At 52.8% G+C, this 10,344-nt stretch overlaps 2 protein-coding genes across 4 annotated transcripts in view; one reads left to right on the top strand and one right to left on the bottom strand.

Annotated features, from left to right (window-relative positions):
- Window positions 1-774: 774 nt before the first annotated feature.
- On the top strand, window positions 775-5,049 carry Tppp3 (tubulin polymerization promoting protein family member 3). Of its 2 annotated transcripts, none has more exons than XM_028854279.2 (4): window positions 775-937; window positions 3,955-4,151; window positions 4,266-4,419; window positions 4,517-5,049. In XM_028854279.2, exons 2-4 carry the CDS (start codon window positions 3,964-3,966, stop codon window positions 4,703-4,705), a joined length of 531 nt encoding a protein of 176 aa, XP_028710112.1. In that variant the 5' UTR covers window positions 775-937; window positions 3,955-3,963; the 3' UTR covers window positions 4,706-5,049. The 2 variants fall into 2 exon arrangements, with proteins under 2 accessions (XP_028710112.1, XP_028710113.1); XM_028854280.2 differs by lacking the exon at window positions 775-937 and adding an exon at window positions 1,678-1,778.
- Window positions 5,050-8,592: 3,543 nt separating this feature from the next.
- Window positions 8,593-10,344, bottom strand: part of Lrrc36 (leucine rich repeat containing 36) — a 70,311-nt gene continuing 68,559 nt past the window's right edge. For both annotated transcript variants that reach the window (XM_028854366.2, XM_028854367.2), the window contains exon 14: window positions 8,593-8,947. In XM_028854366.2, the coding sequence (XP_028710199.1) occupies window positions 8,722-8,947 (226 nt within the window). In that variant the 3' untranslated portion in view covers window positions 8,593-8,721. The remainder of the gene's footprint in view (window positions 8,948-10,344) is intronic.

Below are 10,344 nucleotides of genomic sequence, written 5' to 3'. Positions count from 1 at the left end.
TCCTTCCCTCCCCTCCGTCCCTCCTCCTATTTCCTTTGTAGCCCAGGCTTGCCTCGGCATTTTGAACCCACTCCTTCAGTGTCCCGAATACCCAGATTACTGGCGTGTGCCACCACGCCCCGCAAGGTTGTTAAGTAGTATTTGCCATTGAAGACTGAAGAGGAAGCAGGCTCGGGAGGCAGCAGCGGTGAGACCAAGGAGAGGAGAGGTGGCATGGAAGGAGGCAGCCGTTCTCGAGGTCCGGGAATTGTTTCCTGACAGTGGTCGCCATCAAAGTACCCAGCATTCTGGGGCTGGGCACGTGTGATCCACTGATTGTCCCTGTCTTCCCCCAGTGCTCCAGAATCTGGACCCTACTCGGAACCTGGGAGTTAGCTGGCAAATGTCACATTTAGCAGTAACTGTGGTCTTTGAGTTAACTGTAGACCCTTGTCAATGAGGGACGCGATCCTGTTCTTTTCTTCAATTCAGATCTTAAACAGTCTCAGGTTGACTCTTTCAGAAATCCCTTAAGGGTTGGGGACCCCGCTTGAACTTTGGGGTGGGGGCGGCTGTTTTCCCATTGGCTATGGAAGTTCCTATCTTAGGACATCCAGGACTGCAGAGGGCAGCTCTGGCTGCTTGAGGACCGCGGCTGAAGGGGAGGGGCAGGATAAGGGCCCAGTGCCTAAAGAGCACGCAGGGCGGGGTCTGGTGGGAGGAGCCAGCATGACCTTGGTCACTCTCCCGCCGAGACTGCTTAGGGGGTGGGACTCACTGTCTCTATGGTGACCGAGAAACAAGGGATAATACCAGGGAGCCGCCCGGGCTGCAGTCCCGTCTGGGAGCCGGCAGGGAGCGGAGCTGTGGAGCCTTCTGGTCTCCAGCATCTGTCGATTAGTTCCTGGGTCTTGTCTATCCGAAGGCACACTCAGGAGCAGCCACGAGATAGAAGCCGGTAGGAGAACTGAACATCGACCACCCTAATTAATATCCTCCACAAGGAAGGGTGGGTGGGAGCAGCCTGTACCAACCTTGCATGGTACTGACCTGAGGACACCAGCTGAGCACCCCAGCCCTGGCCCCAAGCGTCCACACACACCCCTGCCCCCACCTCCTTGCTAGGCTGATTGATGACTGCAGCTGTCCCAGCAGGAGCTGACGGGCGGATTTAGTTCAGAGGCGTAGTCACCCCATCCAAGGTCTACAGACCCCAGAGCAGCTCTCTGTGATTTTGTTCTACCTGAACAGCCCCCAAATCCATCTTCCCATAGACAGAAATGAACAACAGGCTCAGGATCCTCCCATTTCCTTAAGACAAGCATCATGTAGCACCCAAGCTCCCCTGGACATATTTACCCTTGGTGACCAAGTTCAGGGCTTTGGGTTCCCGGTGGGGTTTGCACCTTGGGAGAGGCAAAGGGAGGACAGTACCACTTGGGTTACAGTCCCACAGAGGTCCCTACAATGTGGGATCTTTGGGTTTCCCTTTCTTAAAAACTGCAACTTATGAACAGGTGGAGGCTTCCAGTGTCTAATGACTAATTATGGAAGAAGAGGAAGGGGTGTGTGTGTGTGTGTGTGTGTGTGTGTGTGTGTGTGTGTTGTGGGGGGTTGTGGTCATTGGTGACTTTTCTAAGAGGCAGAGGTAAAGATGGTGGCTGAGAATGAGGGTGTGGCCAGGATGCTGCAGTGGGTGTGGTGATGGTGGTATGTTCTGACATGATGAAGGAGTGTGGAAAGGCCAATGCTCGTTAGACTCTGAGGGGTTTCCGGCCAGTCTGTGTCAGCAGCTCTAGGTATATGGATAAAGTGGGAGAGCTAAGGGTGTGGTCGAGAAGCTGCAGGATGAAAGTGTGGTGGTGGGTGTTTAACATTTTGCATGAGAGTATGGAAATGTTATTGCATAGATTAGACATGGGGGGGTCAAGGCAGAGCTGTGGCAGAAGCTGTAGGTATATGAATGAAAGGGGATGCTCTAGGGTATGGTGGGGGGCCCTTAGTAAGGGCTGTGGGTGTAGAGTCAGGTTAGTGAGTGTGCTTGGGGTCTTCCGGATGTGAATGAAAAGGATGCAAGTGGGCACAGGGTTTGAGCTGTAGAGGGAGTTTCAGGTGGGGCTGAGGGTGTGGTCAGGGTCTGCAGTAGAGAGGTGAGTGAGGGTGTGGTCAGGGGGGCTGCAGTAGAGAGGTGAGTGAGGGTGTGGTCAGGGGCTGCAGTAGAGAGGTGAGTGAGGGTGTGGTCAGGGGCTGCAGTAGAGAGGTGAGTGAGGGTGTGGTCAGGGGCTGCAGTAGAGAGGTGAGTGAGGGTGTGGTCAGGGGCTGCAGTAGAGAGGTGAGTGAGGGTGTGGTCAGGGGGCTGCAGTAGAGAGGTGAGTGAGGGTGTGGTCAGGGGCTGCAGTAGAGAGGTGAGTGAGGGTGTGGTCAGGGGGGCTGCAGTAGAGAGGTGAGTGAGGGTGTGGTCAGGGGCTGCAGTAGAGAGGTGAGTGAGGGTGTGGTCAGGGGCTGGGGGGGGGGGGGGGGGGGCTGCAGTAGAGAGGTGAGTGAGGGTGTGGTCAGGGGCTGCAGTAGAGAGGTGAGTGAGGGTGTGGTCAGGGGCTGCAGTAGAGAGGTGAGTGAGGGTGTGGTCAGGGGCTGCAGTAGAGAGGTGAGTGAGGGTGTGGTCAGTGAGGGTGTGGTCAGGGGCTGCAGTAGAGGGCTATGAACAGGCGCTTTAGCTGGAGTGAGGGTGTGCTGGGGAGGGGGTTCGATGCAGGCCTCTTAGTGTCTATGTGGGGATAGAAGTGGAAAAAAGGGTCAAATTCTGGGCTTTGGGTGTGGATGGAGGAGGCCTCAGTGCAGGGCCTGCGTATGGTCAGGGGGTACATGGCTGAGGGTGTGGAGAGCCAGGGCTCAGTGCATATGAGCTGTGGGAATGTGGACTGGTGTGGTCATGCTCAGGGTGTGATAAGAAGACCTTAGTGGAGGGCTGAAGTGTAGACAAGGGAATGTGTGCTTCAGTGAAGGATTGAAGCACCAAGATCATAGTCCCACTAGCAGCATGGAGGAGATTAGGGGCTACTTTACAAGCCTCCACCTAGGTTGCTTCCAATTTCCCACTCCTAAGCTCCACAGACTGGGAGCTACAACTTCAATCAGTGGCAAGGGGCCAGGAAGCCACGGTTGTGCCCTAGGCTTAGGGAGTGCTGGCATGCCCCACCCGTGGGCCCCTGATCCCCAGCCCAGCCCAGCCCAGCAGCACTGGGAGCTTCTCCCTGAAGCCGCCCTGACACCATCCTACCCTTAGCAACACTCTCCAAGCAGCACCACCCTCTCTTAGCAACTGTCTCCAGGCTTCACAAACTGTGGCCAGGCCAGACCCAAGTTCCTGCTCCCCTCATGTTTTTGTTTAACAGCAAATAGTAACAAGGCCAGGGCTGGGCCAGCTGCACCCCTGCCTAGGGCATGCACCACTGCCCTTGCTCCCGCTCCCCTGACAGGCTTAGGCTGGGCCTCTCCAGGTCTTCATGACCATTAGAGACACACCATCCTCACTAAATACCTGCCCATACACCAGCCTTGCCTGGCACTGACCCAGCTGACATGGAGTTTTCAGGGAGGGAGGGCTTTTCTCTCCCCCTCTCAGTTCCACCCAAGCAGGCTTTGTGCCAGGGACAGACAAAGCCATGCCCTAGCTGCTACCCTCAGAGTCTTCTGGACAGTGCCACTCTGTTCTCAGTGCTGTGTGGGCATCATGACTTCATCTTCTGAGCCGCATTGAGAACCAGGACTGGTACAGAGTGTGACAGGACCTTTCTGCCCATGGCTCTTCCTCAGCTCTGGGGCACAAGGAGACACAAGTGCGAACCCCTCGCCCCAGGCAACCCAGGCCTGACTGAGGGGCTGGATGGGGCCTTGTAGGCTCTGAGACAGCAGGAGGAGGTGGGGTAGAGGAGGGAGGAGAGTTTGATGGGAGGTAACTGACATGGGTTCCCACAGGGGGGCGGCATGGCGTCGAGCACTGATGTAGCTGGGTTGGAGGAGAGTTTCCGGAAGTTTGCCATCCATGGTGACCCCAAGGCCAGTGGGCAAGAGATGAACGGCAAGAACTGGGCCAAGCTGTGCAAGGACTGTAAGGTGGCTGACGGAAAGGCCGTAACGGGTACAGATGTTGACATCGTCTTCTCCAAAGTCAAGTGAGTGCCGGGAAACCCCGTTTCTCCTGTTCCCAGAAAGCAGGGAGCTGGGGGCTGGAATCAGGGAGGGTATCAAGAGGAGGGAATCCTTATGGTGCACATGGTGTCTGGCAGGGCGAAGTCGGCTAGAGTAATCAACTATGAGGAGTTCAAGAAAGCCCTGGAAGAGCTGGCAACCAAGCGGTTCAAGGGGAAGAGCAAGGAAGAGGCCTTCGATGCCATCTGCCAGCTGGTAGCAGGCAAGGAACCAGCCAATCTGGGGGTCACTGTAAGTGCCTTGCTAGCCCTGCTGCTGAGGAGATGGGGGTGGGTAAGATGGGCCAGGTTCCCTCTCAGGTGACTCTGTGGGAACTCTGTCCAAACAGAAAGCAAAAACAGGTGGTGCTGTGGACCGGCTGACTGACACCAGTAAGTATACAGGTTCCCACAAAGAACGCTTCGACGAGAGCGGCAAGGGCAAGGGCATTGCTGGGCGGCAGGACATCCTGGACGACAGTGGGTACGTGAGCGCCTACAAGAACGCCGGCACCTACGATGCCAAGGTGAAGAAGTGAGGCCGGGCACGGCCCCCGTGAGGCTGCTCCACTGGAGGCTCAGGCCTGGGTCGAGGGTCACATGGAGCAAGAAAGCTTGGTTCCCTCCCTGCTGGATCTGCCACCAAGAGCTTCCTGCCCAGCCCCGGGGGCCATCCCATCAGGCCTCTGACCCAGACTGCCATGTCCCTTCCTTCTTCTTGTCTCCCTGACTTCCGTCTGGGAGACAGCGCCTAAACCTTCACCGCCCAGCCTGGTCCCAGGCATGGCTGACTCTTGCCTGCTTGCCTCATATTTAAGCTGCTGCTCTGGCCAAGTGCCTAATTCTTACCCAGACCTCAATAAAGATACCTTTTGTACCAATATGGACTGACTGGGTATACAGTGATGGGGTCAGGGCATCCACACTGCAGTTCCCCCTCAGTATCACACCCTCCTGTATATACACCTGCTGGGCTCTTCCTTCCCAGTGGCAGCCCTGCCCAGAACAATGGATGAGGTCCTCTTCCATTAGTGAGTTCTTTCCATGAGTGCAGAGCCGAGCCAGACTGTCCAAGATGACTGTAGGAGATGCAAAGCATTTTACGGACCTGACCCTAGAGTGATGACATCACAGCCTGCTGTCCTATCGATAAGGGCCTCAGTCTGCACTCAGCATTTTCACAGCAGGAGGAAGGGTGAAACAGTACACTTGGCCTGAACCACGCCTTGGCAGAGGCTTAGCGCCAGGCCTTAGTACTATGGCTGCCAGCAGGGGGGTATTGGGGTAAGCCATTTTGGGCTCTAGCCCAGAATCTCAGAATACTCAGGACTAGAAGAAACCTGAGAGAATAAACAGTTGATTCCCTGATTTTATAGCTGAGGAAACTGAGGCCCAGGGAAGAAAAGACTTCTACAGATGGGTCCTGGACGATAAACGTCTTGTCTTCATGCCAGCCCCCTTCTGGTACGGCAACTCCAACACTGCTCCTCATAGCCAGTGATGAGCCCGGTGTCCCACAGTGAGGGACTCTGGCTGACTCCTGTCTGTTCACCATTCTGATGGGGAAGGTGGGCCGCTCTGCCCTTCCAGACCATCAGTCCTGAGGCCCTCGTGTCTGGTCAGAGCTGTTCCCAAGCACAGGCTTCCTTGCCAACTCTCCTTCCTTGCTGTGGCAACAAGGAGACTGGTGGACTTAGGGCCTGTCCGTGAGAGGGCAGCTTCTGAGGTGTTCTACAGAGTTTCAGAAGCTCCTGTTCAACAGTAACTTCTTTTCTCACCTGAGCACAAGTGAGGAAACGTAACTGTGTGTCCCCTCATCGCACAGGCTGTCCCAGGATGTGCTGCTCAAACTGGGCTTAAGCTAACCATGTAGGGATGAGAGATGCAGACAAATGGTGTGGGATGGACAGGGACAAAGGTCGGCTGGAAAGCAGAGAGCATAGGCTGGCTCCTGCCTCCCAGTTGCCAGAGGGTGGCTCCTCACTGGGCTGTCCCTGTCCTCTCAAGCTACCTGGGTGGGGTTTCAGTCTTCCCCTTCCCTGTTTTCCCAGGATTGCAAGCTTTCAAAACCTCAGTGAGCATTATGGGAAACCTAAATCCTTCCAGCTCCCACTTACTGAAGGACCCTCATGGCAGATGGGTCCACCTGTATCCATACCCAGCCTCACCCTCAGCTAGAGCTGCAGGGGAGGGAGCAGCAACCTGTTCATTCCTGTGACTGGCAGGAGGATGGCTTGGAGGAAGAGAGAGAGAGAGAGACAGAGAGAGAGAGAGAGAGACAGAGAGAGAGAGAGAGACAGAGAGAGAGATGGAGAGAGAGACAGAGAGAGAGATGGAGAGAGAGACAGAGAGAGAGAGAGAAGAAGGAGGGAGGGAGGGGGAGAGGGAGAGAGAGAGAGAGAGACAGAGACAGAGACAGAGACAGAGAGAGAGAGAGAGACAGAGAGAGTTGCCTGGCCCCAAACTCTCCGGGATAGGAGTAAAACCCCTTGTTTTCCTTGAAAAGCCGCATAGAGCCAGAAGCAGCTCAAGGTCCACTTAGGGCCAAGGTTGAAAACTGTGGGGACCTTCTCTAGCAAGGCTAGGCTGACACGGACACCCCGTTAAACACCTGTCTACAGTGGGGAAGTCCAGGCCCTCCCTCTGGGCAGGGAGCTACCTCCCTGAGGCCTGGCTGCACACCAGGCTGGCTGTCTTCTCTTCCGAGTATTACAGGCCTACCGTGACCGCCTCTCTGCTCTTTTCCTTTTCTTCAGAGGTTTTCTGCCCTCCAAGTTGGGTCCAGTTAGCCCTGCATGGTGACAACTATGGCCTTTCTCTTGACATTATAAATACCTACTTTTTGTCCCCAGGACTACATGACACATTAGGAAAAATCAGAATCTGAGACAACTTACCCAGGAGTGCCCAGCAGCCCCAAGAATTGCTGGCCTGAGGCAGGCCCAGCCACTTCTGTGACAAAGGGGAACGGCAGTGAAGGTGGCTTAGTCTGGGAGGCTCTTTGCTCTTCAGAGGCGCTCTGAGCAGATACCAGGCTGCCACCACTAGATGCTCACAGTAGAGGCAGAGAGGGTGGGGTACAAAGAACTATAATATTTGTCCATGATAGTCTGCATGGTAGGTTGGTTTGCACCCCGAATTGCGTTTCTGAAATGTGACAACTCAGACATTCCCCTTTCTATGCAAGGCTTAAGCTCTATGGAGATTTCTTCATGGGACAAGGAGCTAGAGAAGGTGGCTTTTGTGGAGCGCGCAGATCAAAAACCCTTTGGCTTCTCTTGGAAAGCCAGTAAACCCAGATGTCTGTGGACTTACTTCTAACTCACAGCCCACAGTGTGGCAGTAGGGCTCCTTCCCTGCATGGCATCTGAGTAGGGACAGGAATCAACGTCTTATCCCACCTCCCTTCCTGACATGGCCTAACAGGTGAAGAGGTGTGAGAACTTCTGTTTTCTGGCAACACTAGCTGCTCTGGAGAGAGCTGACATAAAAGTAGGCCCACCGAGGTTTAAGACACCTGATCGATCAGGATCAAAGAATGTGTACCCTCACGTGTGCAGTGACACTGACCCCAGGCATGCTCGCTCACAAGCTGTGTGAGGTGGGCCTGCTCCTGTTGCTCCTGCTGTCCAGCTTCTTTGTGCTCGGGCCTGTTCTTTTCCACTGGAGCCCATTCTCCTCACAGAGGAAGCCTTTGGAATGCGAGCCTTTCTCTTCTGCCCCTTGGTGGAAAGTCTGCAAGGAGCCATGCAGCTACTTCCTCCACCCTCCCAGGGCACTCTCGTGACACAGCACAGCTGCTACTTTCCTGCTGTTCTTGCCCTTGCTCCTGCGCATTGCCAAGTGACCGGCTTGTCCTCAGGTCTTGGTTGACTGTCCTCTGGGGACATTTTCCTGACATCGCATTCTCCAGGCTAGGACTGATATCCAGTCACATACCCTCATGGTACCACATCCCACCTCTGCCCCGACCCCAATCCCTGATCCCTCAGAGGTCACCAGACTGTGTACTGCTAGTCTAGGAGGCTCTGCACTATCTCCCTGTAACCATCCTAATCTGCAAGATCCACCCACACCCTCTTCTTCCAAGCTCTCTTTAGATCAACTTCTGAGGTCCATCACAGGAGTCTTATCAGGCTATAGGCTCCTCCAGAGTGGACACCTTTGCACTATGCAGACTATGCATATGGAGACTTCAAATGTTTCAGAGTCTCTGGAAATTCATCTAACACAAAAGACATTGATAGATGTCCTTCTGTAACTTTCTGCCACAGCCTCAAATGACACTGAAAAGTGTCCACTATTTTTTCCTTCCTGACATTTTCAATCAAATGTTTCTGTGTGAAATGGTGCCTAGGACTAACTGCCAACAGTTTGTGTGGGCAGAGGGAAGGAGTGACCAAATGGGAGGAAACAAACAGAAAAATAAAAGAGGGACAATATAATTATCAAAGTTGTTTTCTTAGTCTCTGGGGTAAACACCACTACCCAACACTGACAACGGCGGGCACCGGAGCCCTCCATGGGGGAAGGGAGCGGGTGTGAAGGTTCAGTGTTAGCTCCACAAGCTAGGCTCGGGGGCAGCTTCTGAGACACTCTGTATTAGATACTGACCCGTGTCGTGTGCCGTTGGTGAGGAGGAAGACAGCGTGCCTTTCCCAAAGGGTGACGATCTCCCCAAAGGATGACTTTTCTCGGGAGGCAGGAGCGATTTCCCGGAATAGCCTTTGTGCTCTTTATTCAGCTGCTGCAGCAGATACTCATTAGTTACCACCAGGGATCTGAGGCCCAGGGGAAAAGGCAGTCATGAAATCACAACAGCAAAGCAGATGCCAGTCAGGTCTGAAATGGCTACTAAAGACAAATACACAATGAAGTAACATCTTTCAATAGAATTGTCCAGTTTATGAGTGAGCTATTTTAAAGCAGACCTACAGTTCCTGTGTTACAGTTCATTTGATTGTGTTCCAGACTGACTAAAGCAATCATCTACTTCACATTTTATGGAGCGGTTCTCCTTCTTTCCAAAGCACTTTCTTGACAGGGAAGTAGAAGCACTAGGGTATTGGCTTCTGATCAGGCCCTGCAGCTCCCACTCCCAAAGCATTGCTTCTCTACTAGCCTGCCTCTGTGACTAACTGATGGTACAAGCCACTCCTGCGCTCTTGAACTCTGATTACCACAGGACACTAAAAGCCATCTACACACCAGCACAAAACATGACATATGCAGCCAGGTGTGGTGGCGCAGACCTTTAATCCCAGCTCAGGAGGCAGAGGCAGGTGGATCTCTGTGAGTTTGAGGGCAGCCTGGGCTACAGAGTGAGATCCAGGACAGCCGGGGCTATGTAGAGACCCTGTCTCAAAAAAAAAAAAAAAAAAAAAAAAAAAGTATACACATAGTATTAATTACAGAACTATTTTGTTTGTTTTGAGGGGGTTGGAGGTGGGAATTGAACTGAGTACCTCACACTTGCTGGGTACATACACACACACCCCAGCTCATACTATTTTGGGCAGTCAAATACTGTTCATCTAAACTGGTATTATTAGAGGACTAAATTTAAAAAAAGTATAAACAAACAGTGAGTACTAGTCAGGTATAAAAAGGGTTGAGAACTAACTCAGACCACTGTGAACTGATTTTTTTAAGGTGAAATGTTGGGCCAGTGAGATGGCTGAGTGGATAAAGACCCTTGCAGTCATGCTCGGCAACTGAATTTGATCCCTGGGACCGTCACTGTGGAAGGAAAGAAGCAAGCCTAGACACGGACTTCCACACATGGTCTAGCATGGTCAGTTCTTCCTCCCTTACCCAATACATCCATACATCCATCCATCCATACATACATACATACATACACACACAAATAAATAAATAAATAAAAATAATTTAAATAGTAAAGCAGGCTGGAGAGGTGGCTCACAGAGTACTGGCTGCTTTTCCAGAGGATTGCAGTTCAGTTCCCAGCACCTACATGGCGGCTAACAACATCAGTAACTCCAGTTCCAGAGGAACCTTCTTTTTGCTTCCATGGGTATATGGTACACAGACATAAATGCAGGCAAAGCACCCATAGACACAGACTATGATGTTTTTTAAAATTAAAAATAAAAAAGAATATAAAAAAGTAACACCTGCACTCCTTCTCATAAAAGATGAACAGATAACATAACAG

This window comes from Peromyscus leucopus, chromosome 5 (assembly GCF_004664715.2).
Source record: "Peromyscus leucopus breed LL Stock chromosome 5, UCI_PerLeu_2.1, whole genome shotgun sequence".
NCBI classification, from domain to species: Eukaryota; Metazoa; Chordata; class Mammalia; order Rodentia; family Cricetidae; genus Peromyscus; species Peromyscus leucopus.
Note: the sequence above shows the minus strand (reverse complement) of the source record. Positions and strands in the feature narration are given on the sequence as shown.

Coding starts and splice junctions, on each gene's coding strand:
- Tppp3 (XM_028854279.2), top strand. CDS start 3,964: ATGGCGTCGAGCACTGATGTAGCTGGGTTGGAGGAGAGTTTCCGGAAG. Junction 4,152..4,265: donor ATCGTCTTCTCCAAAGTCAA/GTGAGTGCCGGG, acceptor GGTGTCTGGCAG/GGCGAAGTCGGCTAGAGTAA. Junction 4,420..4,516: donor CAGCCAATCTGGGGGTCACT/GTAAGTGCCTTG, acceptor CTGTCCAAACAG/AAAGCAAAAACAGGTGGTGC.